This window comes from Littorina saxatilis, linkage group LG13 (assembly GCF_037325665.1).
Source record: "Littorina saxatilis isolate snail1 linkage group LG13, US_GU_Lsax_2.0, whole genome shotgun sequence".
Taxonomy (NCBI): domain Eukaryota; kingdom Metazoa; phylum Mollusca; class Gastropoda; order Littorinimorpha; family Littorinidae; genus Littorina; species Littorina saxatilis.
This window is the reverse complement of record NC_090257.1, coordinates 17,092,084-17,117,988: the sequence shown is the minus strand read 5'-3', so window position 1 is coordinate 17,117,988 and position 25,905 is coordinate 17,092,084. Positions and strand designations below refer to the sequence as shown.

Below are 25,905 nucleotides of genomic sequence, written 5' to 3'. Positions count from 1 at the left end.
TGATCGTGGGCTCATTATAGTCCTTCGAAGTCAACATCATCGTCTTCACTGTCGTCTCCACTCTCAGCTTCTTCTGGAAGAAAACTCGCGGGCACATACCGAATGATTGTCTGCAGCTTCGTTTTCAAGATATTTAAAGGCTTTTAGTTTGTACGAGCGTATGTCACTGTAAAGGATGCGTGCTTCGGCATGGCTGAACATATCAATCAATCAATCAATGAGGCTTATATCGCGCATATTCCGTGGGTACAGTTCTAGGCGCTCTGCAGTGATGCCGTGTGAGATGAAATTTTATACGGCCAGTAGATTGCAGCCATTTCGGCGCATATTTACCTTTCACGGCCTATTATTCCAAGTCACACGGGTATAGGTAGACAATTATTAACTGTGCCTAAGCAATTTTGCCAGGAAAGACCCTTTTGTCAATCGTGGGATCTTTAACGTGCACACCCAATGTAGTGTACACGGGGGGAGGTTCGGACACCGAAGAGAGTCTGCACACAAAGTTGACTCTGTGAAATAAATTTCCGCCGAACCTGGGATCGAACTCACGCTGACAGCGGCCAACTGAATACAAATCCAGCGCGCTACCAACTGAGCTATATCCCCGCAGAGAAGTGTTAAACTTAAATACTCATTAAAAAACGTCACTGAACGACTTCACTGTGGGACATGACGTAATTTTATTCCCCCCACCCTCCCCCCAAAAAAGGAGAACCATCGAACAGTGTGCACCAATCCAAACACCCATTGTAGTTTCTTTGACCAATCGTAGATATAGGAGGCCGACTGTCCTAAAACTTGTTTTCTTTAAACCGGGGTGGGCGTTTGCTAGGTATTGACCCCTCTGCACAACTTTTGGCCAAAAGTGGGGGGTGGGCGTTTGCTAGATACTGGGCGTTTGCTAGGGATTTTACGGTATTAGGGGTATTGGCACTTTTGCAGGTGGAGTATTCTTCATTGATGACTGATAGTGCTGGAACAGCAAATTGCAGAAGAACTTTACAAGAAGCAAGAGACATCCGTTTACACAGCGGATGCTTGGGGAACTGCATGCAGGCCGAACACGGAAAACCCGAGGCGACATGCATGAGCAGTACTAATCTCTTGAGGAATAACAACAGAAGGTCAACTCTTCATCTCTGAGTAAGTTTAGACACCTATTCTTCAATGGTTTAATTAGGACATGTTATCAGAAAATACAAGATTATCTCTCTGTGTGTGTGTGTGTGTGTGTGTGTGTGTGTGTGTGTGTGTGTGTGTGTGTGTGTGTGTGTGTGTGTTTTCTAGTGATACATTTTTATTTAAAATTTTTAGTTAGAGCTTTGACTATTTACACACTTCTAGGAATTGACTTTTAGAAATGATTAATTACCTGTCTAATTACCATTTTGAGTTATGCACATGTTTGCGTTATGCAAAACAGCTTGTCTTCAGCTAGGTTGTTCTTCTTCTTGGTTGTGGTGGTGTTTGTTTGCTTGTTTCCTCTGTTTTTAGTTTGGTTTCTCTTTTTATTTGAGAAACTCTGTGTGATAAGAGTGAGTGTACTACGTACAAAAGCAAAACAAATAAGTAGATGGAGAGGTGAAAGAAAAAAGCTGCAGTGTTTTGGCTTAAGGACTATACGCACTAATGATATTCTGAACTGTTTGTTTCAGTAACAGTCCGATGGACAAGAACTATACAGTGGAGAGGAAGTGGCCTCAGCGGCCAACTTCTTCAAGATTTATCACAATATTTTTTCAATCAGAGGGCCTCCAACATGTCAAAATGTACCGGACAGCAGGCTGACTAGCCAGTGGTCACAACAGTGCTTCAAATCAGAAAAAAAAAGTGTGGACCAGTGAGAAAAAAACAACCTTAGGCCTAGGAGCAACACTACAGTTGACGATGTTTGGAAACAAATCTTCTCAGGGTTTTATTGACCGCCGACCCTTATGAACCTTAATTCAGGCAAGTGATGAAAAGTCCAGATACATATTTTCTGCAAATAAATATGACGCACTGTTCTTTCCAAAACTTGCACATCCAAGCTCATGAGTACTACCATCATGTGTTAACTTTTTCAATCAACAGTCAAACTATCATGCTGGCAATGAATGTGGGCTCCCTCGTGCATATTTCCGACACCAACACTTTCACAAAATATGCACTTTATGATTATTGTTCACTATTTTACGATCAACATGTGTGTGTGTGTTTTTTTTATAATTTTTTTTATCTCGGCTCACCATCCAGAAATAAAACTACTCCATAAACACTCAAACACAGTCTTTTTCGGAAAATGTCTATTGAAAGACGAAAGAAGAGTGTATACTTGCAATGCATGTTTCTTGAATACAAGAATGAATGCTTGCATGTTGCTGTTAAATGTGTTCGTTCAACTTTAGCAGTAGGATTCCAAAAAGTATGTGTGTTTGTGTGTGTGTCGAAAGAAGTGTTGTAATAATTTTGAATGCAGATTATTAGTTAAGTGTGTCTTTCTCTTTATTGTTGTTGCTAAATTGTATTGTTGTACATTGGTATGAATTAGTAACATATGGACTCGGTGTTTAATGAACGATTTAATTTGAAATAAATATATATGAAGGATCATGATATAATTACTCATGTGTGACTTCTTCAATGGTTTGGAAGTATGCACATGCAGGTATGAGATGTGGAATGATCCTGAGTATATGGCTTCTGAAAATAAAAATATAAATAAGAATATGTCTTGTGATGAACACTGGCACCTGTAAACAATTAGTTACTTTGTTGAAAAAAATGTGTGCATAAAATATGCAGCAGGAGGGTATTATCTGCTTAATTTTCAATCAATTCGATTAGCATTTTGATCAACTTATAATTGCACAGATGGGTCGAGCTCGGTTGCCCTACTCTGTACTGTACACAGATGTCACTGCACTTGGTGCTCTTTGTGTGCTAGCTAACTGGGAACCTAAGCCTGCAAATTAGATTATTTGGATAGCCTGAACGACTGCAGAGTCCACTTCTTGAAAAGATAAATCCTAACTTCACTCTCAACATAAACCACAAAGTACAATTGGGTTAAATATGTTTTGCTGTGGCATTATGTTCATTGATGAAAAATAGCAAGAAAGATATCACTGTAAGCATGCAAGAACCCTGATTGTATATATATATATCCTTCAAGTCTCTGCAAGCGTCTCGTGCTGTGTGCATTATCTGACCTGACTCCTTTGCTATCGTTCTACATCAACAACCAACCCGTAACTGATGTGGATGGGAAACAAAATTTCTCTCTTTCCTCTCTATCTCCCTCCCTCTCTGTTATGGTGCGCAATTTTGGACAGACATTGAGAAAAGCTCCATAAAAATAACAGTCTTGAGCAACAAAAACAATCTTACTACATTTCATTCAGGATTGCAACGTTAGTACATGTACACGTAACCAACCTTATGTTTTCTCAAATCTACAACAGATCTACACGTCAGATTTCGCGCAATAACTTTTCTTCAGCCAATGAAGGCACAGTTTGTTGTCTTGGTTTGATTTTAAGGGGAAGTAAGTCATACGTAACTACCGTTCGGTCCAGAACAACGTGGGTTTTTGTGTGCCAAAATCCGTGCCGTTTTGCAAAATAACAGCCGTAGCAACGTCTAATTGGTATAAATCTGTAGCTGCCTGATAGTTTAATATATACTTGATTTTATCATAGCACACAAAAGGCACAGCAGGTTCAAAATGACAGTTAGTTTATTCCGCCATAGATCAGGGGGGAAGTGCCCATACGCATGCGCGATCATGACCTACATTCATGACGTCATATTCATGCGCGTGTACATAGTCTCGGCCATGTGCTCGCAGGCACAGTAAACTAATACATACTCTCGTAACATCCCCTTTTCTCTAAAGAAAATGAAAAGAAGATAACTCAGCAAATTCAACCTTTCAATTAAGAATACTCTGCATGAACACCATTATCCGTAGAGTTAGTATAAATGCATTACTGTTTCACTTTAGCACTTGTTTCCAAACTTGTCATCATTAATACAATGTCATTTTCTAACTTGTCACAATTCTTTCTTTTTTTTTTTTTTTTTAAACACTCAAATACAACAAAAACAACCGGTCACTTGTATTTGTCTTTGTGGCCTCTTCTTAGTCCATATTATGTCCAGAAAACAACATAAACATAATACAACATAAAACCTTCAACATAACACAGTTGGACATGTCTTCTGTCACTGAGTCTCAGCTACTTGCAGTAGTCTTTCAGGTATGCTGGAGTTTTGAGGGTTCTGCCTCTCGATGAACAGGTAGGTTGTGTTTGTTGCTTGTGTGACTGTGCTGTGTTCTCTTTTATTTGTTGCTCTTCTGTGATTTTTTCTTTGGCCTGTTCTTTTTTATTTGTTTCTTTCTGACCCGTTTTTTCTGTTGTTTCTTTTTGAATTTCTTCCTGTGGTTCTGTTGTTTTGTTCTGCGAAACATTGCTTTTGACTTCTGAGTTTTTGTGACTCTCTAGTGACATGTCATTCATGCGTCTCAATCTGTCATTTTCCTGGAGTTTTGCGTTTGTTTTTTCAGCAGGTGTGTTCACTGATTCGCATGTGGGTCGGAGTTGCCTTCTGTTGTGCCTGTATTCACGACCATCTTCTGTGCGAAGTTTATATGACCTAACATCAACTTGATGTTCGACCTTTGCTTTCACCCACTTTTGGCCTAGTTTGACTCTGACTGTTTGTCCAGGCTTGATTGTTTCTAATTCAGCTGTACCTCTGTTGTAGTACTTTGCTTGTTTTTCTTTGCGGTTGATGAGTTTTTTCTGAACCTCACGACATGTTTGTGGTTTAAGCAATGTTCTTGCTGTTGGAACTCTCGTTCTAGTTCTGCGACTGAACAATCTTTGGTTAGGAGACGTTTCCATGGTTTCTGATGGAGTGTTCCTGAGCTCTAGCAAAGCTAAATATGGGTCTGACTAGTTGCTCTCTAGTGTTTTCTTCATCAGAGTTTTTGCTTGCTTGACTGCGTTCTCGGCTTTCCCATTTGATTGTGGGTAGTATGGTGAGCTTGTAATGTGTTCTAATTCCCATGCTTCTGCGAAGTCATGAAACTTTTGTGAACTGAACGGTGGCCCGTTGTCTGTGATCATGCGCTCCGGAATGCCATGTCTTGCCAAATGCGACTTGAGTTTGTAGATGACTTCTTCCGCTGTTTTGTTTTCTAGCCTGTCTATCTCAAAGAAGTCTGAATAGTAGTCAACCAGGACCACATATGGCTTGCCGTTGAAGTCCATCAGGTCGCATCCTACCGTTTCCCAAGGTCGTTCTGGAATCGGGTGTGTGATCATTGGCTCTTTTGTCTGGTTTCGTTGGAACGTTTGACACGTTGCACACTGACGCACCAGGTTCTCCATGTCGGTGTTGAGTCCTGGCCAGTATACCACTTCCCTGGCTCTTCTCATACAGCCTTGGATTCCTGTATGTGCTTGATGGAGTAGCTGGAGGATCTTCTCCCGCTTCTTCCCTGGCACCACTATCCTCTCTCCCTTGAAGATGAGTCCATTCTGTGCGGACAGCTCTTCCCTGAATGGAAAATATGCCTGAAGGTTGAGTGGTACTTTTCGGCGTTCTTCTGGCCATCCCGACTGTATCAGGTTCATCAGCGTTGCCATATCTGGATCTTCTTTTGTCGCTGATTGCAGTTCTATCATCCGGCTTTCTGACACTGCAATGTGAACTGCCATGTCGATGCTTTCGACCTCTCTTTCAAACTCCGTCTGAAAGATTTCTTCTCTGTTTGTGCTTCCTCTTCCTTGTGACCCTGCTTTCACGGCTCTGCTAAGTGTATCTGCAAGATACATCTCTGTACCCTTCTTGTACACTAGACAGTACTGATACTTCTGTGTTCTCAGTAGCATCCTCTGCAATCTCTTTGGTGCTGATAGAAGGCTCTTCTTGTGTATTGGAATGAGCGGTTTGTGGTCTGTCTCGACCTCAATTTGTCGTCCATACACGTATCTCTCGAAGCGTTCCAGTCCGAAGACAATCGCTAGCATTTCTTTCTCAATTTGAGCGTAGTTGCGCTCAGTTTCTGTCAATGCTCTTGAGGCGTATTGGACTGGTTGTCCATCTGCAAGGAGACAAGCTCCTAGTCCAAACTCAGATGCGTCACACTGGAGTGTGATTTCTGCATTTTGATCGAAGAATCGTAGCACTGGTGGTTCTGATAGCACTTTCTTGATCTCTTCGAGCGCTCTTCCATGGACGTCGTTGTCCCATCTGAAGTTGTTCTTCTTTTTCACCAATTCTCTCAATGGTGTAGCGATTTCTGACAGGTTGGGGCAGAACTTCTGCAGGTAACCCACTATTCCTAGTAGGCGCTGGACTGCTGCTCTGTCTTCTGGAGGCTGAATCTGTTTGACTGCATCAATTTTCTTTGGGTCCGCTTTGAGACCTTCTCTTGAAATGATGTGTCCCAGATATGTCAGTTCCTTCTTCTTGTACTCGACCTTCTCGCGGTTGAGTTTCACCCCTTTCTCCCAATCTTCTCACGTTTTCATCATGGTTGGCTGACGCAGTTTCATCTGTTTCACCTTTCCCCCAAATGATGAAATCATCATGGACTGCAAAGACACCCGGCAGGCCTTTGACTGCATCGTCGATCCTCCGTTGGAATTCTTCTGGACTTACTGCGACACCAAACGGCATACGTTTCCACCGAAACTTACCAAATGGAGTTTCAAATGTGGTCAGCATAGAGCTCTCTTCATCCATGACGACATGCCAAAACCCATTTTTAGCATCCATGTGGGTGAAGTATCGTGCTCCGACCATGTCTTCCAACGCATCGTCGATGGTTTTCATCGGCAGGCATGGGAATTGAAAATTGTAAAAAAGGCGGAAAATTTATAACTGAAGACGCGAAGTGTCAAGTCGACGGCGCAAAGCGCCTAGCCTTACTAGGGGGGTCCGGGGGAAAATTTTTTTCTCCAAAGAACCCAGATGGTGCAATCTGAGCTCCAAGTTTGCCATTAAATTCTGTTTTTAGAATTAGAGTTTTTAGTACAAAAATGTACCAATTTTTGCTTTTTTGAAGAAAAAAAATATATACATGTATTATATGGTTTACATTTGTAAAAAAATTGATCTGTTGAGACAAACAGGAAAATGTAACTTGTAACACAATCTGTGCAATCTGGTTTACTTTCAAACATAAAAGTTCAATAACTGAGGCGGGCGGTAGCAGTGCGTGAACAAAGTACGGAAAGTTTTCGCGGGCTTTTGCGCAAAGGCCAAAGTAACCGGTGCTTTTTTTGTGTGCCTCCCCCCTTTATTTTTTCGGCGGATACTTTTGCATTTTCGGCGGAACCAAAAAAAAAAATCGGCGGAAATCCGCCGTTCGGCGGACAATTCCCATGCCTGCATCGGGTAGTGGTTACGCTTCAGTGCTTTATTCAGCGGTTTGGGGTCAATGCATAACCTTGGCTTGTCATTGGGCTTCATAGTCACCACCAGACTGTTGACCCAATCTGTTGGTACGTTCACCGGTGTAACAACTCCTAGCTCTTGGAGCCTCTCAAGTTCTCCTTTGACCTTCTCCTTCACTGGACTTGGCCATTTTCTGCACGGTAACTTGACTGGATGGACTGTCTACTACTAGATTCAAATCTCCTTCAAGTCGACCTAGTTCCCCTTCAAAAACATCCTTGAACTCTGACATGACTGTTTTCTGATTGTCTGTGATGACTGCGATGTTCTCTTTGTTGACCGTGACCAACCCCATGTGTTGTATTGCCCTACAACCCAGGATAGACTTGACCTTTCCCTCTACAACAATAAATCTGACTTTGTAGTGACTATTGTTTTTGGGGTTTTCGACTGACAGAATCCTTTCCCCTAGAGGCTTCAATACCGACTTGTCATACATCAGCAGTCTTTTGTCACTCCTCTGTAGGTCTGTCAGCTTACTGTCTCCTGTCACTGTCTTGTATGTGTCAACTGAAAAACTGTTGATTGTCGCGCCACTGTCAAGTTGGAAAATCACATTTGTCTTGTCTTGTCCAACAAACATTTTGGCATGCACTGACTTTTCTGACTTGTCATCACCATCAACATGAAACACAACATCACTATTCTGATCATCATCATCTACCAGCAAAACATCATCAGAGTGTTCATCTTTCTGTCCTGCAATAGAAACACCATTCACATGCAAAACAAGATCATCATCATCAAAGTCATCATCTTCATCGCACACTTCATGTACTGTTTTTCTTTCTTTCAGTTTGCACATCACCGCGAAGTGATTTTTCTTTCCACACTTCTTGCACTGCTGACCATAGGCGGGACAATGTTCTTTGCCTTTCTTGTGACTTCGCGCCCAATAGGAACACTGTTTACCTTTGTGAGAGTCCTCGTTCCCACCTTTCTTGTAGGTTGACTCTGCCGTTCTTCTCATCTTGCCCTTGGTCTTCAGGTGATGAATCTCCTCTGCCGCCATAGACTTCGACTGCTGTGCAGATACTTCATGTACCCGGCACAAGTCAATGCACGTTTTCAGCGTCAACCCCTTCTCCTGAAGAAGTTTGGTACGTACAGCGTCGTCTGCAATCCCCGCGACAATTCGATCACGAAGCATACGATCTCGAAATTGTTCAAAGTTGCACGAACCTGCCAGTTGTCGTAGTGCACCAACGTAGGCGTCGATGGATTCTCCCTTCTCCTGCTTCCTCTGATGGAACTTGTAAGTTTCGTAGGCCTCGCACGTTTCTCCAACGCAGTAGTCAGTGAACTTATTCAGCACACTGTCAATTTTCTTCTCTTGACCCGCTTCAAACTGGAACCCGTCGAGCACGTCTAGCATGAAGTAAATGTACTGCGGTACGTACTCGTCTTCTTGAGTTTTCAATCTCGACGCAGTTTCGTAGGTGTCCCATGTTCGACGAAACTTCTTCCATGCCCCTTCCAGGTTCGGCACGTTGATTTCGAACTTCGTTGGCAACGGAATTCTTGCTGTCACTTGCCTTTCATTTCTTTGCTGCGCTTCTTCTGCCATTCTTTACCACGCTTCTGACACCATGTAACGTTAGCATTCGTGTTCTGTGTGTTGTGGGCATTGGTGTTCGTGAGTCCTTGCGTAAAGCACACAAAAGGCACAGCAGGTTCAAAATGACAGTTAGTTTATTCCGCCATAGATCAGGGGGGAAGTGCCCATACGCATGCGCGATCATGACCTACATTCATGACGTCATATTCATGCGCGTGTACATAGTCTCGGCCATGTGCTCGCAGGCACAGTAAACTAATACATACTCTCGTAACAAATGCGAAGTTTGCCGACGAGGTCGAGAGACTCAGTATCATACCTTGTATAAACCATAAGGAAAGACGACCGTCCATCACAAGTGACATCCAAGTAAGACATAGGCCCCGCCCACCTCGTGACGAGTGCCTGTGCTGTGAATGGTCACTTTGGGGAACAGGGGCTGTACATGCACTTCAACTGTTGCCATCTGGTTCTTGCGTGCTTGCAGCAAACCTAGCACAGCCGGCAAACTTGGTGACACAGATCCACTACTGGCCGAGACAACAGCCGGCTGTGGAATCTTAAGCCTAATGTGCCTCCAGACACACGTTTTGGGGTCCTGGCAGAGACTTGAGCCTGCAGGTTTGCTTCCATATCAAAAACGCTCCTCCAGACACAGGATTGGGAGCAGAGGCAACAGCTCTTGTGCGGTTACCGTGCCAAAAATCATGCTTCAGCCCACCAGTTTTTGCAACAATGTTTTTGTTTTTTGCGGGAATGTTCTCAAAACAGTCCGGTTAGTGCCCAGTGCAAAATCTAAGTTTCAAACTATCGGCACAATCAAGAAATTTGCATATTAGTGACATCATACATTAGTGGAGGAAGACACTGTTTTGTTCTCCAAGATAAGCCTATCATGTTGCATCTCGTTAGAAAGATCTCGGCTCAGAGGACTCAGAAATGCAGCTATTTAATATCTATGACGGCAGTAGTTGACACAAAACGCGTTGAAAATAGAATCCGCGTGCTTTTTCGCATAAACACACACACACACACACACACACACACACACACACACACACACACACACATACACAGAAAAATACACACGCATGTGCTCTCAAGCACACGCACACTCTTTTATATTCTCTCACCTCTGCTTGTCAATATGCCTCGCCTTATTCAAAAGCAGGACGGGGAATTAGAGCAACTGGCACCACGACACTCTCCATACCCAGGCGAACAAACGAGTCCGTGTTTACGACAGCTGCATCTTCTTGTGTCACAGTCAGTCTTGCATGCACACCAAATCACTTTCAGAAGAGCTGCTGGTGCTGCTGGTAGGTCCGATGTGCATGGAACATAAACTTCACCATCCAACTTCCAGCCCAAGAGTGTCATTTCCTAGCCACTGCTGAACCTGGAGGTAGACTCTTAGACTGTGATATTTCGCAGCAACCGAGGTGGGGGGAGGGGGGGGTATGAACCTGGATGTACGTTGTCCCAGTAGCAACTTTTGTGCAGAAGAGACGATGTCGAAGTGCGTCAAGACTTTCATCTGGAACGCCATCGTACAGAAGCACAAGTGCTTTTCCCCCAGCACGCATAACATCTTCTTGTGTCTGTATCTCAAGAAAGGCTGCAGCAAGGCACTGTAGTTGGATACTGTTCATCAACTGTCTGAGTGCAGCTCTTTTCCCAATGCCAAAGGGCCTTGATGTTATGTCCGAGCCTGTTATAGCATGCAGAAAGAGAAGCAGGCGGCGAACATTGTTCAGCTTAGCAATCAATGTCCTCATACTCCATGTCTTCTTCTTTTTGCCGTGCTTGTCAGAAAAGACGAATACATCATGGGCAGCTGAGTCCACGTGGTAGCCCAGCAACACAAGAAGATCGGTGTCCTCTCCGACAACAGCAGTGGGGCCATGTTTCGCGCTCTCTGTTGTTGAAAGAGGTCTGCGTCACCCTCTGCATGGATCACTGTGCATTTTGGCTCAAGAGCAGCTCCCAGAGCATGGATGAAGCGTTGCTTATTGTCCGTGTTTACCAGGAACTGCTCCTTGGATGTCTGCAGTTGCATATCCTGTTTGAAGTGGACAGGTTGTCCTGTTGCACTTTTACTTCGGCGGGAGTGTGGCATGTCTTTCGTAGATGGACCAGAAGTATACCCATCAAATACGACAACTGCATTTGAGTACTTTCCTGAAACGTAGCGAACGTATGACTCAATGATCTCCTGAAAAGTTAGTCCTCGTTGCCAGGGGATGCGCTGGAGGAGGGAACCACCATCGAGGACGTACTGAAGCACTGCTTCCTCTGGACGCTCGCATTCCTCTTTCTCCACCATTTTCCAAAGTTCGTCTGCTAAGACAGCTTTATTTGGTTGACGGAGAAGTTTTGGTGCCTCAAACAGTGATGACGGGTACCCGCAAGTTCAAAATGGAACGCTTCTGCTTTGTCTTGAAGCTTAGCCGTGACCACTGCAATCAGTCGCTGAAATAGCAGTTGGGGATCCACTTGAACAGGACTTCCGTCAACACAAAGAAACGTCTTTGCAGCCATTGTAACCACTTGATCTTTTTTTCTCTGCTGGTGTTTATCTTCTTAATGTCACTTTTGATAAGTTCAGCAGCATGCTCTGATGATGTTGTCTTTTTGAGTTTCTTTGTCGGTCGTCTCAGGCGTCGAATAAAAGGAATGAAGAATAGACCATGTAGTCCTCTGAAATGTTGCTTTCCCATCCATTTCTGTGATGATAATTTCATCACCAAAATGTTTTTTTAATTCTTCTTTCATCTTTGAGTGACTATTACAGTCACCACTTGTAAACTCTTTCATTTTTCTGATGAGGTCGATGATGGTTCTGTATCGTTTTCTTGCAGATAATTGACAACTTTTCTGAACGTTTCTGCTCTTTTTTCATCGACTGGTCTTCCTTGTTTTGGTCTTTTGTTGTCAGTGTCTAATGCAAAGCACTTTGGAAGTTTCCTTTTTGTTCTAAAATTGGTGCTGCATGATTGGTGGTACAAAGCATCAGCTGCTGGAAGGTCCGAGACGAATTCTATCCTGCCTTTTACCTTTTCAGCCCATCGTCTGCTCTTTCAGCACAGATTCTATAGACGGTTTTCTGAAAATCTAAAGTGCGAACAGGACGTACTGTTGGACCTCGTTTTGAAACAAGTTCTACATGCTTGCCACAAAATAAACAACATTTCCTGAAATCAAAGGGCTGATTCTTTGACCGCAGTCCTTGGTTCAAATTTGCAGCAGTATCTTCATCTTTTTTTTCCCGAAGGTAGGCTGCTATATTGTGCTTGTTCGTATATGAACTGCGACAACGTACATGCACGGCCTGCCCCTTTGCAACAACAATTGAATCACCACGCTCGGTACTGACTCTGTGTATGGTGTCTCTTCCCTTCTGTTGCGGAATGACGATCTGCTCCCCTGAATAAAGGCTGCCTCCACACAGGATACACAACTGCTCCATGATCTGGAAAAAATTCATTTATAACATAAACTTAAATAAAGCAGTTGGATTGACACTGTATGTATAATTGTCCAGACGCTAATTAACGCAAACATATTTTCGGTTACAATAGTCAAATTTTGTCTTTTAGTAGTACAGCATATTTTATTATAAAATATCCTGAATACAGTGAAACACCCTTATTTAAGACCCTCCATTTTAAGACCTGGTTTTCTCAGATTATTTTGTTGATCTCAAGAAAGGGGGTTCCACTGAAACATGACTTATTGAAAATATAAACATATGCGGGATTTGTTTTATTAAGCCTTTTTTATGAAAACTTTTTTTGTTTTAGCCTTTAATAGAAATTGCTGATATGTCAAACCTACCTCATTCTTGTCTCATCCGCAGTGGTCACTGGTGTAGAGCAAGGATTTCGCTCAGAAAGCAGGTGACTGTAGAAAAAAAAGATAACATTAATGATTTACGCATCAAATAAAGGCTATCGTGATAGCATTCCATCAGAGAAGTGCCTAAAGTGTCAGAAATGGCGACAATAACATAAAAAACATAAATAAAACATCACCGAACAGTGCAACAGGAAGGTTATTTTTGACAGCATTCGCCTACCATACATACTGGAAGCACGATCAACAATTCGCACGGTCATAGAGTATAATATACTTTTTTTTTTTTAATCTAACTTCATAATTGTATTTGTGATGCAGAGTATATCAACTGCAAAGATTATCTGCACGTTTGAAACGGTGAAACAAGTTTTAGACTCATGTTGTGCTGTCTGGAAGCAGACGAACTTTTAGCGAAGCTAGGTCGTCTTCATATCAGGCTTTTTTCTTTCCAATGCATTCGTATGGCATAAATAAAGAACTAGCGCTAGCATTCTACACATGCAGCCGAGAAAATGAGGTGGTAGAAATGTTAAAGGCACAGTAAGCCTCCCGTAAACCATCACAGATACTGTCAGGCTTTTACACACAGTACAAACACCCTTCCATTTGAACGCTCACCAAACGGGAACATCCTAGGTGCCCTACGTAAAGAGCGAGCAATTTTCAAAGAATTTATTTTTGCGTGGTTTATCTTACCCCTGAGCCATCGTGAACCCGTGTGATCCAGTTTCCCCTTTTCACAATGCAGTCGTCAGTTTGTAATTTGAATGGGGCTCGCTGTGAGCTTATCTGCAATAGCACGTTATGTACCTCTGACTTTTCACGAAAAAAACGAATGTGATTCATAAGAACTCTAGCGATGGCTTTTGACTGCCTATAAACCGTCGTCTGCTACGAAAATCACGACCTTGTGTGACCCTGCTTTCGGGCTTTTCAAACTTTCAAAACTTCGAATTGTACTGATCTTGTCTTGATGAAAAAAGAATTCTTTTATGATTTAAGAATGTTTGTGTAACAAGCTGAGAATTTATTATTTAGATTTTAAAAGTTAGGTCTAGCGCCAAAACGCACCACGGTCCGAATCATTCTGATAATCATCGCTCCACGGCTATCGCCAGTTGAAGGGAAGTAACTCATTTTTGACCTGAGTTCAGGATGGGTCCGATTGAGATGGAGACAATCCGAAAAATTATTTCTTTGAAAATTGCTCGCTCTTTACGTAGGGCACCTAGGATGTTCCCGTTCGGTGAGTTTTCAAATGGAAGCCTCAAGCGTGTTTGTACTGTGTGTAAAAGCCTGACAGTATCTGTGATGGTTTACGGGAGGCTTACTGTCCGGGCGTGATTTCCGGTATCATAACAGCCGTCCAGCACCAAAACGAGGCGCCATTGTTGTAGCAGCCCAAGTCCACGAAAATAAATTCTTTGAAAATTTCTCACGCTCGACAGAAAGCAGCCAGGATGTTCCCGTTCGGTGAGCGTTCAAATGGAAGTATGCTTGTACTGTATGTAGACGCTCGGGGAGCTCTGTGATGGTTTACGGGAGGCTTACTGTGCCTTTAAAGGACGAATAAAAACGTAAAGATGATCGATTACTCACCTTTTTGCATGTGGCCACGCGAAGCACGTTCGGCCAGACTTTGAGTGCATGGCGCGCATAAACTTCCGGCTTTGCGACGGCATGCCAAACCAGTCAAATCTGCTTGTTCCGTGTGACTGCATGACTTTTCTGATCCGATAACTCACTTATTCCATTACCTCAGGGCTTAGATTTTGAACTGGGTACTAACGGACACCTTATCTACCAGCTGTGTTGATTTATGTTTTGGTGCAATAAGTGGTACTCCTTTAGCTCCCGTAATTCCACTACTCCGCCAGAAGCCAAGAAACCAAATTTGCCTCCAGACACACATAACCCTTAGATGCCCGAGGCTGTGGCCTTTAAGGTTATCCTGTACAGCCGCCTCCTTCCTCCACATCCTGACCATCTCTCTCTCTCTCTCTCTCTCTCTCTCTCTCTCTCTCTCTCTCTCTCTCTCGTGACCCCTTCTCTCTCTCGTGACCCCTTCTCTCTCTCGTGACCCCTTCTCTCTCTCGTGACCCCTTCTCTCTCTCGTGACCCCTTCTCTCTCTCGTGACCCCTTTTCTCTCTCGTGACCCCTTTTTCTCATAGCTTTGGAAGATCATGCATTTGACTACAGAACTATGGTTCTTTCGAAAGCTGTCTTTCAAATCATCTGAGCGTTGAGCTTGGTCAACAACAAACACGTTGGATCAAGGTAACGTGGTAAACATAGATAGGGTTTGGTTGTTGAATTGGGAAGCCATTGTGATTTGAATACAAGGGAGATTTATATTACTGTACGATTTCTTGCCTCGATTATTTTCCTCTTGATTATTTTCATTGCACACGCTTCCGTGGGTGTGTCACATTACCTGTAAACCTCGGGTTTTTTTCCCAGAAAATGTGAAAAACGTTCTTGGGTCGCCAGAAAAAAGTAGGGTAGGTCGAGTTACCCTACCCAACATTTTTTTTCTTCTTCATTTGTTGCCGAACGTCCACTGTGAATTCGTCACAGGCCTGTCTTGCAACTGTTCACATTCAAGCACACACAGTTATAAAATATACGAACAGAGGACCAACTCTCACAAAACAGCAAAAATTGCGCTAGCAACACACTTACCATGTCATCATGGATCATGGCGACTTTTGCTTCCGCATCTTTTCCCATCTGAAATGGAAATCAAAAGATTTGTGTTGGTTTTATTTTGTTGCTTCTTATACAATCACAGTATGACTGAGTAAATTATAACAATCAACGATCTGTAACGGAGTTGGTTTAAACAAAATACATGACATAAAAATATGCAACTAGGACACGAACTCAAGCATATGCTTGTTTTACGTGACCAAAACGGAGTTAAAGGCACAGTGCAGCTCACAGCCTTCGTTTTGCGTTTTTGTTGCAGCTGAGTGCATTTACAGTTCAAAAATCCTCCTATATGGTAGTAAAACTACCCAACGACGACATCTGTGAAGCCCGACAGTTTCTTGTTCACGCGAGTGCATAAATTAACCTAGTTATTACGTGGTGTTTGGTCGGAGTTCGATTCAACTGAGTGATTCCGGCCTCCATTTTGTTTTACACAAACTCATGATGACGTCTGACATAGTTTGCTTGGTGACGTGTCTTTTTGTGCATGATGTGGTGATCTACCTGATCTAAATTTAGATCCAAAAATAGGTCAAGACCAGCCGAGTCCGAGTACGAAATTAATTCGTAATAAAATCGCAGTTCTTGACTCTTTGGGTGCAAGTCAATGAAACTTGGTAGTTCTTCTAACGGATAGCTGCCTGAGGTATGACTAAAACCCCCAGGGGCTCCGTGCACCTGGATTTGACAAGTTCAGTACCTTTAAGATCTTGCTTCTGTGTCTAACGCTTACGTTCACCGAAATGTCAACAAAATAATTTAGCTAGCAAAATTCGACACTATGCCCTCGTCCAATGGTCATACTGTACAATCTCTATAGTGTGCAGAGCTCAAACCTCCGGCCACAAAAGTTTCTCAAAATAATTTGTGTTCGCAATTTGTCCGAACGTTTATTCGTTTGCCTGTCTCTTATTGGTTTGATTGCTCGGTTGGCTAGGTGGTCAGTCGGAATGGTTGTTGATCTTGGGTTTTGATTGTTTGTTTGTTGTTTTCCTGTCGGTGTTTAATGGCTTGAGGGTTTGGCGGGAGAGCAGCTATCAAAGCCAACAGATCAACACAGTCCAATGGCGACAACTACAAAGACTGTGTTGATTATTTAAGATGCTGCTCCGCTTAGAGCACTGTTGAAGCAACGACTTGTCTTTCTGTCGCAGATAAGGATATAAACAGTCAAAACATGTACACAACTATCCCTCAGATGACTACATAATTATACCTTTTGTGTTGTCAGCCGAACGGAACTGTATGCAGTTTGCCAGTATTCATCTCCCGCCAAAATGTAATCAACAGTTCCCGTGATCACGTTCTATGGCTAAAGGCGGTTCTTAATTGAGCCCGAAGTCGACTTTGCGAAGTCTTTTTAACAAAAACTCAGTGCTAAAGCTTCGTGCAGCCAGCTTCGCGACGTAAACTTCGCCTTGTCGACTATGCCCAGTTAAGGACAGGCTTAATGTGCTGATTACCAAAATGTACCCAAATAACAAGTTTTACCATTGTGTTATGTTAGCAAACACAATGTCTTGACGTAAACTGCCCCAGACAGAAAGAATTCTGTCTTTCGTCGAAATAATAGACTTACATTCGGCATTTGACGTAAAAAGTTCACGTTCGGGGCCTGATCGAGATTTACGCTGTCCTGCTAGTGCAATCATAAAAATAAATTCTTAAAAATATTGTAGTTTTCGACTCCATGTAAGAAGGATAATGGAACTTGGTATGATAATACATTTCAAATAGATAGATGCCTGAGGAATGACAAAAAGCCGTAGGGGCTCCGTTCAACTGGAAGTGACAAGCACATTAACTTTAAACGAAGTAGGGGAAGGGCTCCTAATATGGACCGGCTCCTAATATAGACCACCTTCTGTTCTGACAAACTAACGGCGCTAGAGCGCTCAAAAAAAGTTTTATTCGCTGTATTCACCCTCTCTGGATAACTTGCACATGTCAAAACAGTTGCAGAAACAGAAATCTCAAAACCGTTGGGCTCTTTCTTTTTTTTCTCACTTTTGACAGCGTTTACTGTAAATTTGCCGCCTAAAACGGACTCGTTTCTGTCCACAGCCAAAGCTTTTATCACACAAAAATTGCTATTTATGACAGCTAAAACCGTATTTGTTACATTTTAGCAGTGATGACCCGAAGTTTGTACTGCAAGTAAAAATTAATAGCAAAATCTCAAAGTATGTGCGAGTGCCCTAATATGGACCACCTTCAACAAATCGAAGAAAATAAAAGCTAAAGGCTATTTTCATTCATTCATTAAGAAGCTTGCTGGAAATAACCTATAACTAGCCCTCGAGATTTAACAAAAATGCAACAAAAAGTCTTCTTTTCGTGGAAGTTGATAATTTCACTTATTTTCACTCTGTTTTTGATAAGCTTCTTTAGTTTCCTGGTGTGCTTCAAATAATGCTCTCATCAACCCGAAACAGATAAATCTAGAGCATATTTTAATTTGGCTGACTTGTACACTAAGTTGTATCATGTTATTTTAAAATATAGGGGGCTTTTTACAGTGATTCGTGAAGGCCGCTTCACTGGTCCATATTAGGCGCCCAGGCTCCTAATATGGACCCTTGATTTTTTCTGTATTTAATTTTTGCTGAATGTCTATCAAAGCTATTTCACTCTAATTAGGCCTAACGGTTAACCTAAGAGAGAAGGACTACCAAACACAAAATGAAACTTCTTCGCAAGAAAACAAGCTAGTTATCAGCATGAAACAAAAAGTGGTCCATATTAGGAGCCCTTCCCCTAGTCTAAAGCAACTCGGCGAGATGTCATGATAGCTCCACAATTTGTGCTTGATACGACCGGGCCACTCATTATGTTTTGCAATCTGGGTTTTCCACAACACTTACAGCCAATCTGTCAAATCCAGTTTTCGGAAGAAACCTCCTCAGCCTTTACACATTTTACCATCCTCCCAAACCAGTTGTCCATTGGCCGAGGTCTTGTCGGTAGCGCAAATAAGTTAGGTTACGCATGGAGTTACGAACACGTAAAGCCTACGTATTCCGTAGCTCCACAAATGCGTAACTTGGTGGTCACGACGCTTGCTTAGTCGTTTGCGGAGTAACGAAAGACGTAAGGAGCTAACTGCTAACGCTGTGCGCAAAGTTGTACTATTTTTAGTGAAGGGGTATCCCGTGAAGTCGCGTCTAACTAGTGACGTCAAAAGCCTCAAGGAAGTCTATTAGTCTCGGCGATACGGATAATTCTTTCTTTGTGTGTACTTTACGTCATGATGTTGTGTTTGATTAGTAATATAGTATTCGTTTTGTTCTTTATCACGTTGTCGAAGCTGGAGCTCCAAAGCACCGCGGCGGACATTTTAGTGAAGTTGAAAAACACACCTTGCTAGAAAAAAAGAAGCAAAGCAATGAGGATCTGTTCAGCAACATCCGTTGACGGCTGAAGTTCCGCCGCAAAAGCATCCGAAAAAATAACGTGCTGCCCGCCATGTTTTGTCGCCACACGCGTGCTGCACAAAGGTTTACGACAGCGGGGAGCTGTCGTAACTTTACGGTGAACGCACGTAGCGGTGTGACGTTTTCATCTTTCGCCGTGTTGATATTTTGCTTCTCGGCCTAGTTGATCTAGTATATAAACTCTACACTGAACAAAAAAATACCTTCGACAGTACTGATGAGCGACCTTGTGTCGCCAAATTTGTCCAACCAATTTGTTTTATTTAGAAATTTGATTCATCCTAAATTGTTTTCCTTCTTACTCAAGGGACGTAACCACTCAGTAAACGTTTTCGAAAAATTCGATTTTGGGGGTGAAATCTATTAAATTTTACCACCAATTTTCTTCACATCCAAAAAACTGACATGTTTTTCGTCCATAAATAATTTCACTTCTTAATTTTACCAGGAAACAACATTTCAGTCTTGAGTAGGCCTATATGTCGAGGGGGAAATATGTACACAGGCGAAAAATGAAATCGTGACAGGGGCGCAAGTTTCGCTACGCTGGCGTCATGCCCACCACGTTTTCATCTTACGGTGTCCGCAGGCTCTGCGCATATGCGTAAAGCCGCTACGTAGCCGACAAGACATCGACCACATGTCACCCAACCACGTTGACTGGGGTATGTCAAAAATAACGCACTCGGCAATGCTCGGGCATCTTCGGCGTTCCAAAACTGCTTTTCCTTCAACTGCCTCTTGACTGAAGGAAACGAAAACCAGTCACAGGGGTCAAATTGGGAATATTGTGGGTGGTTGAAAAGCTGAACATCATCGACGACTGGAAAGACAAAAGTTACAGCTGAGTCCGCGCTGGGTTTTTCGCGATTGAGCAGAAGACCACGGTCACCCGTCCGGGGACGCGGTTTACAACATGCCTGGAAAAAAGTAGGCAGAGTTTAGAATATCAGTCAGCCGTAACCGTCTTTCTGTCCTCAAGTGGTATGGTCACAATGTGGCCGGATTTTGCAAAGAAAAACACTATTATTACTTCGGAAGCACTTCTGTTTCTTTGAATTTCACAAATGGGTTCTCATCTGGGAAGACCCACATCGCCTACTGTTGCTTTGTCTCGGGCCGGGGTCGTATTGGTCTTCTGTTACGATGTCCTAAACGCGAGGAAACCGTCCTCTATCAATTGTTCTTGGCATGTCGGTGCTCCAGTCCACCCTACCCCCGCCCGCTTTGCTCTTCACTAAGGTTATGGGGCAGCCAACGGCCGCTTTGCTCTTCACTAAGGTTATGGGGCAGCCAACGGCCGCTTTGCTCTTCACTAAGGTTATGGGGCAGCCAACGCCCGCTTTGCTCTTCACTAAGGTTATGGGGCAGCCAACGGCCGCTTTGCTCTTCACTAAGGTTATGGGGCAGCCAACGGCCGCTTTACTCTTCACTAAGGTTATGGGGCAGCCAACGGCCGCTTTGCTCTTCACTAAAGGCCCGTCCAGACACTCCCGGCCGACCCTGTCCACATTTGACTTATGCTCAAAACGGCCCACGTGGGAGCCCCGCAGCGTGCTATGATCGCGAAGCGTTATTTGCAGAAGAATAGCGCGTGTTCTAATTTCTATGACACAGACATAGAACGACGGACATTTGACCAATCAGAGCAAACCAGAGCGATGACGTCAGCCGCTCGCGGCGCAGCAGTCGAATGCAACTGAACCTTCTTGTCAGCTGACCCGCTCCACTGATACCGCGTTGTGAAAAGAATCGTCGATGTGTGGCCACTCAGCAAATCCCGCGCGACGCACAAAACGGCCTGCGGCGCATAGAGCGTAAAACGGCGGCCAAGTCTGGACAGGGCTTAAGGTTATGGGGCAGCCAACGGCCGCTTTGCTCTTCACTAAGGTTATGGGGCAGCCAACGGCCGCTTTGCTCTTCACTAAGGTTATGGGGCAGCCAACGGCCGCTTTTCTCTTCACTAAGGTTATGGGGCAGCCAACGGCCGCTTTGCTCTTCACTGAGGTTATGGGGCAGGCAACGGCCGCTTTGCTCTTCACTAAGGTTATGGGGCAGCCAACGGACACAACGTTTCCTTAGGCCTGTCCTTGACTGGGCAAAGTCGACTAAACTTCGCGAAGCTGGTCGCACGAAGCTTTAGCACTGAGTTTTTGGTAAACAGATTTCGTGGAGTGAGCTTCGCAAAATCGACTTCGCTCAATTAAGGACGGTCATTAGGCCAAGGCAGTCGTGAGGTCTGCGAGTGGGACATCTCGATGACATCTTCATTATAGCCTGGGCGAATATCACTTTTGGATCCTTCTTAATCAGGGATTCTCCCAAAGAGACGTTTTCTGGGGTAGCGATCGTTGCCATTCGACGACAACCATCATCCTCTTTTGACGTCCTCGCGCGAGACATGAACAGTCTGAACCACCTGAAAACAGTTGCTTTGGTCGGAGATTGATTTCCAAAACAGTGCATTAAACTGTAAAAGCACTCTTGAACAGACTTTCCTTGGCAGTAGTCATTATACATTTTAGCTCGAAAATCCCTTCGCAAAAGGTCAACACTGCTGGCAGGAAACCCTTTACCCTACGGGACATATTGTCGCATGGAATGAAAACGGTTGCACGGAATCAAGTTGTTTTTGTTGGGTCACAAGTCTTCCGAAATGGGTCTATGATGCAATGAAAACAAGTCGCGTAAGGCGAAAATACAATATTTAGTCAAGTAGCTGTCGAACTCACAGAATGAAACTGAACGCAATGCCATTTTACTCGTAGCATCGTCAGGCCACCGCTCATGGCAAAGGCAGTGAAATTGACAAGAAGAGCGGGGTAGTAGTTGCGCTAAGAAGGATAGCACGCTTTTCTGTACCTCTCTTTGTTTTAACTTTCTGAGCGTGTTTTTAATCCAAACATATCATATCTATATGTTTTTGGAATCAGGAACCGACAAGGAATAAGATGAAAGTGTTTTTAAATTGATTTGGACAATTTAATTTTGATAATAATTTTTATATATTTAATTTTCAGAGCTTGTTTTTAATCCGAATATAACATATTTATATGTTTTTGGAATCAGCAAATGATGGAGAATAAGATAAACGTAAATTTGGATCGTTTTATAAATTTTTATTTTTTTTTTACAATTTTCCGATTTTTAATGACCAAAGTCATTAATTAATTTTTAAGCCACCAAGCTGAAATGCAATACCGAACCCCGGGCTTCGTCGAAGATTACTTGACCAAAATTTCAACCAATTTGGTTGAAAAATGAGGGCGTGACAGTGCCGCCTCAACTTTCACGAAAAGCCGGATATGACGTCATCAAAGACATTTATCAAAAAAATGAAAAAAACGTTCGGGGATTTCATACCCAGGAACTCTCATGTCAAATTTCATAAAGATCGGTCCAGTAGTTGAGTCTGAATCACTCTACACACACACACACACGCACACACACACGCACACACGCACACACGCACATACACCACGACCCTCGTTTCGATTCCCCCTCGATGTTAAAATATTTAGTCAAAACTTGACTAAATATAAAAAGCATAGTAGTGACGTCCTTAGTTAACCTAGGTTGCAAAACATAATGAGTTACCCTCGTATAGGGTATAACAAAATCTGCCACGGTGTCGTGTGCCGCGGCATTCAAACACACACACACACACACACACACACACACACACACACACACACACTGATACACACATACACACACACGCCAGTAGTCTACACATGCTGCCAGATTTTCCAACACTGTTTTACTCACAAGTTCAATCCTTTTCTTCATCATGGCTTCCATCTTTTCCAGTGCCTCTGTAGAGACTTGAGCTGAGTCAGAAACTTGAACTCGGTTGATGTTGGAGCTGCCCCTACCCATATCTCTTTGCTGCAACGGAGCTTTTCCCTTTGAATAATTAATCTGGTGAATAGAACAAGAGTAAGACAGTCATATCACACACATACTGATTATGGTAGATATGTGAAATGCACATACTATTATACCATACCACAAGCACATGATCCTACAAGCCCCCAACCACCATTACCTTCAATCGACGCGCAGTGATACATATGCCCTTTGACTTTTTCTACACATAGACGGGGAATATCCCGGACTAAAAATAGAACACAGGATTGTTGGACGGTGGGACAGTGGGGCAGTTACGCACTAAATTCGATGCTCAATACAACACTCAAAACCTTTGGAAGGAGTTAAAATGAATAAAATACAAGAACTACGAGTGTGGAAAATACCCCCCCCCCCCCCAAAAAAAAAAGGAGAACAATTAAAAACAAATAAAAGATAAGAATATTCTTTCAAGTTACACGTTACAGGTTACATTAAGGCCTTTTACTTCGTTGCTCTGCCTAAATCGTATAGCCAGAAATTCCAGACCAATAATAAATGCCATCGGTGAGAACGGACATCCTTGTCTAATGCCACATGTTACATCAAAGCTTTGCGACAGCCACCCTTGTACACAATACAACTTCTGGTTTCATTAAACAACACATTTACCCATTGTATAAAATCTTTTCCAAAGCCAAATTTACGAAATGCACAAATCATATATTTTTTGGATATACTGTCGAATGCCTTTTGAAAATCCAAGGCTAATAAAATCCCAGGTTTCCTATTAATTCTGCAATATTCCATCACATCGTCTATAGTTCTTATAGTGGATGAGACATGCCTTCCTTTCATATAACCGACCTGGTCCTCATTGACCACTTTATTTATTACTTTGCTCAGTCGATTTGCAAGAGACTTGGCTAAAATTTTGTAATTAGTGTTTGCCAGTTTGTAAGTTTGTTTTTTGGCAGATCTTTTCCCTTATGCAATAAGGTTAATACTGCTGCCCTTTGGGTGTAGGACAAAGAACCATGATCAAAAGAGTAATTAAAGGATTGCACAATTACATCCTTCAGTTTACACCAAAATATTTTAACAAATTCAGTAGTCAGACCGTCCAGACCGGGCGAAGACCCGTTTTTCATCATCCTAAGAGCATTGGAGGCTTCTTCAATGGTAATTATACCTTCACATTGTTGCATTTCGTCTTCACTTAATTTAGGAAGTTCGCACTCGCCAAGGAAGTTGTCAACACTGTTAGATACAACCGAATCAGGTATGTTTATTTCACGGCTATAGAGGTTTGCATAGTATTCTTTTTGTGTTATTAAAATTTCAAATTGGTAACTTGTAGAAATATTTTAAAAATTCTATAATACGCCGATGATATCACTTTGTTTTTGAGAGACGCGGATGACGTTACAATGGTTCTACAGATTATAGACGTATTTTCGGAGGTGTCAGGCTTGTGCTTGAATAAGCTAAAGTCTGAAGCAATGGGAATTGGATCAAGTAAAAATATCAATTTTAATTTTGAGGTAAAATGTGTTCGGCAGATTAAAATATTAGGAGTAAACTTTAACAGCGAGAAAAGCGCATCCGAAATTGAACTAAACTGGTCAAGTAAAATTGATAAAATTAAGCAAAGCATCTTCACTTGGGGAAAAAAGGAACCTGGGCATTCCTGGAAAAATTTGCATTATCAAAACTTTTCTGCTCTCGCAGTTGGTTTATTTAATGCAATCTATTTGTATCCCTGACAAAGTGCTGCAGGAAATAAACACAATATTGTATCGTTTTTTGTGGAGGAAAAAAGACTGTAATAAAAAAGCATTTGAAAAAGTAAAAAGAGTTGTTTTAAATAGCAGTACCGAAAAGGGTGGTATTGATATGATAGACGTCAAAACAATGCAAAACTCCTTCTTATGTCAATGGTTAAGCAAACTCTCATCTGGCAACCTTTCATGCAAATGGACATGGATCCCAAACAAATATTTTTAAGGGTTCGGTTGTGGCTTTGCCTGCTTTACTACAGCTATTCGACCGTCTAAGTTTAAGGGAATTGGAAGAATAAAATCGATATTTTGGACAGCTGTTGGTCGAACATGGTTAGAACATAATACAATTTCTCAGAACGATTGCGTGCAAGACAACTGCTTATGGAACAATCCAAGTATAAGTTATCAAAATAACGTTCTGTATAATGAGAACTGGGCCCGGTCAGGCATTACGTATGTAGGAGACATGTTAGGTAATCACGGTATCAAGTCCTATCCCGCTATCCAAGCAAGTGTTTACGCTTCACCTGGCCTCTACTTGGAATATATTGTAGTTCGATCAGCAGTATCTGAATATATTAAGAAAAGCAATTATGATCCTAACCAACCTGTATTGAATAGACAAAACAATCAATCTTCTTTTCAATAAAACGAGTATTAAAAGTGCCAGGCAATTCTGTGAATATATTGTTGAAGAAAAGTACACTACCCCGAGATCTATCAACTTCTGGCGTGATATGTTTGGCATTAATGTCGACCAGTCACATTGGAACCTGGCCAAAAATGTAACCCAAGAATCCAGATTAAGAGAGCTGCACTGGAAAATATTACACACGATTTATCCAACAAATGTTCTTCTGTATAAAATTGGAATACGAGATAGTGAGAGATGCCCCTTCTGTCCAACCGAAATAGATTACGTTGAACATTTTTTTGTTAATTGTAAGAAAATAAAAGTGCTATGGAGATACGTTGAACAAATTATTTATGAGAAATATAAAATAAGAATAGTCTTTGGAGTAGAACATATTTTGTGTGGTTATATTAATGGTGCTGACTCAATAAAATACAAATATATAAATCACTTGATTTTGATAGGAAAGATGTGCATAAGCAAATATAGATACGGAACTCCCACTGATATTATAATAATGTTTGACAAAGAGAAACAAATACGAAACGTAGAATAGTGTATCATATATACTTCTTTTCTGGCTTCCCTCACCGCCCCCTCTTTCTTTCGTTTCGCTAAAA

General features: G+C 42.4%; 1 protein-coding gene across 1 annotated transcript in view; it reads right to left on the bottom strand.

Annotated features, from left to right (window-relative positions):
* Window positions 1-25,905, bottom strand: part of LOC138983737 (uncharacterized) — a 99,077-nt gene that overhangs the window by 49,742 nt on the left and 23,430 nt on the right. Inside the window, exons 6-7 of the mRNA XM_070357044.1 lie at window positions 22,787-22,939; window positions 15,555-15,602 (exon numbers count right to left, since the gene is read on the bottom strand). Of these exons, the coding sequence (XP_070213145.1) occupies window positions 15,555-15,602; window positions 22,787-22,939 (201 nt within the window). The remainder of the gene's footprint in view (window positions 1-15,554; window positions 15,603-22,786; window positions 22,940-25,905) is intronic.